General features: G+C 49.6%; 1 protein-coding gene across 1 annotated transcript; it reads right to left on the reverse strand.

Annotated features, from left to right (window-relative positions):
* Positions 1-3,030: 3,030 nt before the first annotated feature.
* Positions 3,031-4,777, reverse strand: LOC123100364 (tryptamine benzoyltransferase 1). Its single transcript, XM_044522299.1, has 2 exons — positions 4,232-4,777; positions 3,031-4,137 (listed from the first exon to the last, which is right to left on the reverse strand). The coding sequence occupies exons 1-2, from the start codon at positions 4,628-4,630 to the stop codon at positions 3,181-3,183; spliced, it is 1,356 nt and encodes a 451-aa protein (XP_044378234.1). The 5' UTR covers positions 4,631-4,777; the 3' UTR covers positions 3,031-3,180.
* Positions 4,778-5,128: the final 351 nt, after the last annotated feature.

The raw sequence follows: 5,128 nt of genomic DNA on the forward strand, positions 1-5,128 counted from the left end.
CACTGTTCATCCCAGAGGCAGCATCGATCGGCTTCAGTTAGCAGCAGTAGCAAAGGAATCGCTCGATCGGGTTCAGTTAACAGTCATCGATCGATCGCTCGGGTTCAGTAACGCGTAGCATGCAGTGCAATCGCTCGGGTTCAGTTAGAGCCCAACGCCTCGCTCGGGTTCAGTTAGAGCCAACGCCTCGCACACACGCGCGTACGTGTACGAGAGAAACGCGCATCGCTCGGCCACCGACCTCCCACCGTAACCGGGAACTCGCCGAAATTTTCCTCGCCCTCGCTTCTACCACGGTTTTTTCCGTCATGGACGGCCCAAAGAATGTCATGCAGCTACGTCTTCGGCCCGCCCAGGACGAAAAGCCCATTTTCGGTCATGATTTTTTATCATAGAAGTAGGAGCCCACCACATCTATGATGATACCGGGTTTTGTCACAATTATCGTCATAGAAGTGTCATATGTATGACAGAAAAAAAATTCGTTCGGCCCAAAATGTCACGGATGTGTCTTTTTTTTGTAGTGTTATTGTCGGGCTAAAGAGAGTGGCCAAGTAGGAGGACTCGTCCCCCACCTTGTAGAGGGGGGCGTCTCCGTTCTACAATATGCGGATGATACTATTAATATTCATGGAACACGATCTTGCAAAAGCTAGGAATATGAAGCTTGTTTTATGCCTTTTTGAGCAACTGTCTGGGCTCAAAATCAACTTCAATAAAAGCGAATTGTTATGCTTTGAGAGAGCCAAAGAAGAACAAGACGATTATAGAAACTTGTTCGGTTGTGAAATGGGATCCTTACCTTTTAGTTATCTAGGGGTCCCAATTCATCATCGACAGTTAACGAATAAGGAATGGAAATGTGTTGAAGATAGATTTGAAAAAAAGCTAAGCTGCTGAAGGGCAAGCTAATGTCTTACGGAGGTCAGCTGGTTTTGATAAATTCGGTTTTGACGAGTTTGCCGATGTTCCTCTTATCTTTCTTTGAAGTACCGGTAGGGGTACGGAAAAGACTTGACTTCTATAGATCCCGATTCTTCTGGCAAAGTGATGAGGCCAAGAAGAAATACAGACTGGCTAGATGGGATATCATGTGTAGACCAAAAGATCAGGGTGGGTTAGGGATCGAAAATTTAGAGGTAAAGAATAGATGTCTACTTAGCAAATGGCTATACAGACTATCTACTGAGACCGAGGGCATGTGGGTACAAATCTTGCGGAATAAATACCTACACTCTAAGACTTTGGCCCAAGTTAACGCAAGGCCAATGGACTCACCCTTTTGGAAGGGGTTAATGAGAAGAAGAGTAACTTTCTTTCAACGGGTAAAATTCCTAGTTGGTAATGGTACCACTACTAGATTCTGGGAGGATACCTGGCTAGGGGAGACGCCTTTAGCTTTACAACGCCCTTCCTTATATAATATTGTGCAACGTAAGGAGGATTATGTCGCCACAATATTAAACTCGGTGCCACTTAATATCCAATTTAGGAGATCCCTTGTAGGGGAACGTTGGAATGCTTGGCTCCACCTGGTCCGTAGGTTGATGGATGTTCAACTTTCGGACCAGACAGATACCATTAGTTGGAAGCTAACCACGAATGGAATTTTCTCTGTGAAATCCATGTTTTTGAACTTAATTGATTCCGGGCCATTGTCGAGGTCTTTGCACATATGGAAGATTAAAGTTCCGCTTCGCATCAAAATCTTTATGTGGTTCGTCCACAAAGGAGTTATTTTGACCAAAGATAGTTTGCTGAAAAGGAATTGGGTTGGTAGCTCCAGGTGTTGTTTTTATGATCAAAATGAATCGATTAAACACCTCTTTCTCCAGTGTCCACTTGCAAAATTGTTATGGCAATCAATTCATATAGCTTTTAACGTTCAACCCTCCACGAGCATAAACACGTTATTTGGGACGTGGCTTAATGGAGTGGACACACGTAGCTAAAATATTCGGATAGGGATATGTGCACTTTTCTGGGCTATATGGAACACTAGAAATGATATGATCTTTAATGGGATAAACTTCACCAACTTTTTGCAGGTTATCTACAGAGCTACAGCTTGGATCTGTATGTGGTCGTTACTCACTCATGCGGATTTCAGGGAGCTTTTGGATATTGGATGCAACCGCTGGGAGACGGTTGCATGGGCTATCTTCAGCCGATTTGGATGGCGAGCTAATAATAGACTAGGTGTGTAGGCATCGTAGTCTGTTCTTTATCGCCGGATGTGGCGCGTTATTGCCGGATGTGGCACTTTACAGATTTATTTTTTCTCTTGGCTCGGTTTATGAGCTTCCTTGAAACCTAAGACCTTGTTATCCTTTTTAATAATATGGTTGCATGCATCGATTGATGCAGGGGCCGAAGGTCAACCTCCTTTCCTAAAAAGAAAAAAAAAACTAACTATTTTTCTTTGTTTGTCTACTTGGCCTTAGCCGTCCCACAAAAGATATCATATGCTTGTTCCCCGCAAAAAAAAAAGATATCATATGCTTGTTTAAATAGTTTTATTTCTTCGTCGAGTGAGGCTTAGGCGCCACCTCCAAGATATCATTTTTTATTTTTTATTTTCTCCATTTTATAATATAATGTGCATTGTTGGTTTTCGTGAAAGCCAAAGTTTACCAACTTTGACCAAGTTTACACATGATATTTTTCTATATCATTGATAGACATATACGTCTGAAAATATATATTCATAATGAATCTAATTGAGTTAGTATTCTAGATGTTAATAATTTCTATAAATTTGATTAAAAAATTACAATGTTTGACCTAAAAAATGCACACTGTATTTAGGGACGGAGGGAGTACTATTCCCCCATGGGCATGTGAGCTCACGAGTAGAATTGTATATACTCTTGCAAAGGTCATCGTGACCATATAGCGCACTGAAAGATCTCCGTGCGGCTCGTCAAGATCCTTTAGGACGGTCTTATTTGTGTCACCAAAGTCATGCTCAAAATCATGGTACATTTTTAGTATTTTTCGATCTTATACACTTTGTTTAATCAACTAAATCGGTTTGTGTGTTCAAAAGAAAAACTAAGTTGGTTTGTTTGCCAAAGAACAAATTGATGTGTACAATAACCTATTTATTGATGTGTATTCCTTGAATTTTTGTAAAAGCAATTGACCATAGAACGACCGCATCATGCTTCGCTTTCTTAATTACATCCTCGATGGGAGAATATCCAGGGAGTAGCAAATCCTCTTGAACGGCGCAACGTGATCATCCGCGAGGGCCATGAAGAGGTCGACGCTGCCCTTCACCGTGCGCGACGGCACGAAGACCATCAGCCCCTCGACCGGCAACCCCGGCGGCAGGAACGCGGAGGGCGGCCCGGTTCCAAAGTCGAGCTGATGGAACCTGAACCCCAGCCAGCTGTCAACCTCGATGTCAGGGCAGAGCATCGTCCCGAAAGTTGACGTCGCCGCGAGCTCCTCCCCGTTCGCGTCCGCCACCCTGCCGAAGTCCACGTACGACTGGATGTACTCCTCGTCGATGCGCGCCGCGGCGTCGCGGATGGCGCCGACCACGCCGCCGTAGCTCAAGCCCAGCACGTCCCGGACCTGGAGCCTCGGGAACGCCCAGAGCACCATGTTGCCGAAGAAGTCCATTGGCACGGGCGGGTTGGCCCTGCCCCTGCAGTTCACGGCCACCCTCACCTGCGTGAACTCCTCCGGGCTCAGACCCCGCGCCGCCGTGACCTTCTTCCACACGTGCGCCAGCAGGCACTGGAAGGTGCTGCAACGTGCGCCGACGCGGGACCTGAGCTCGGCGATGAACTCTGCAGGGAAGTGCACCGTGATGTTCCTGATCTTGTCCATGGGGAGAACGGCATGGGGCTGGCTGGAGCCGCTGCCTTCTCCCCCCTTGAACTCGATGGACCGGTGGTCGAACACCGGCTTGGGCGTGCTGCGAGGTACGGCGGTGGACGCGCGGTCTATGAATGGGGAGGGCAAGGTGAAGCCCTTGCCCTCACGCACCGCGGTCGCCCACGAGCCGTAGAAAGTGCTCGCGGCGTGGCCGTCGGCGATGTGGTGGTGGCATATCACGCCGAGCAGGAGGCCGCCGCACCTGTAGCGGCTGAGCTTGATCTGCAGCAGCGCCGGTCCAACGCTGTCCTGTAATTGAAAAACACATCAGCACTTCGTACAATCAAAACCACTGAATGCATGCATGCATGAATAGTACTATGTGAATGTGACGTGACAGTACCTCCGGCACTGTAGGGTAAAAGCCGGCGACGTCCGTGGCCATGCCGCCGGCGGCGAGCACGTCGGCCAAGTCGGCCGGGACGTCGGTCTCGATGACAAGCACGCCCTCGTTGTTGAGGTGCAGGACGCGCCGGCCGTGGCCGTCGAGGGCGAAGCGGCCCAGCAGGTGAGGGTAGGGCGCGATGGCCCGGAGGAGGCCCTCCTTGAGCGCCTGGTTGGACGGCGCCGGGGCGGGGTAGGCGAGCACGATGGGGACGTAGGTGTCGATGGCGGCGCGGTCGAAGACGGTCAGCTGGACCTTGCCGCCGGCCAGCGGGTGCGGCGCGGCGTACGCCGGCTTCAGCACCGCGCTTCTGCTGGTGGGAGCAACCTGGCCCGCTTCCGCGTAGTTAACCTCCATTTCAGCGTACGTATGCGCGCACGAGGTCGATCTCTAGCTATCACCTTCTACAAAAGAGGCCGATGAACTCCTCGAGTGTGGCTTGGATCGATGAACAGGTAGGGGCGCGTACGTCCGCTTATATAGAGCTCTAGTTGCACACGTACATTCGCAGTTTGCGGCTCGGCGCGCGCGCGCGTCCACCATGTGCTGCATGCATTCGGAGCTATCTCTTCGACGGCCATGCCATCCTCTCTACGCTCTCTCTCTCTCTGGGAGAGGAGCTTGGCGACGCACGTGGTTGACCGCCGAGTCATGCACGCACGTTTCTTGGCATGCATGTACGCCTACCCACCAATCATTTTGGACCCGACCGGCGGGGGAATACCCACGAACGAACACACTCACGGGCGTTGAACTTGAACGGCCACTGGTCTTCTTTTTTTTTTTCGTAAACGGCCACTGGTCTTGATCCGTAGGACTACTGGCTAGATCCATCGACCCAATCTAATCTACCCA

The sequence above is a fragment of the Triticum aestivum genome, chromosome 4D (genome assembly GCF_018294505.1).
Source record: "Triticum aestivum cultivar Chinese Spring chromosome 4D, IWGSC CS RefSeq v2.1, whole genome shotgun sequence".
Classification (NCBI taxonomy): domain Eukaryota; kingdom Viridiplantae; phylum Streptophyta; class Magnoliopsida; order Poales; family Poaceae; genus Triticum; species Triticum aestivum.

What these genes read in the sequence shown, in the direction of transcription:
- LOC123100364 (XM_044522299.1), bottom strand. Translation starts at nt 4,630, where the DNA reads ATGGAGGTTAACTACGCGGAAGCGGGCCAGGTTGCTCCCACCAGCAGA. An exon ending in TTTACCCTACAGTGCCGGAG is followed by an intron (nt 4,138 to 4,231) that starts GTACTGTCACGT and finishes TTTCAATTACAG; the next exon opens with GACAGCGTTGGACCGGCGCT.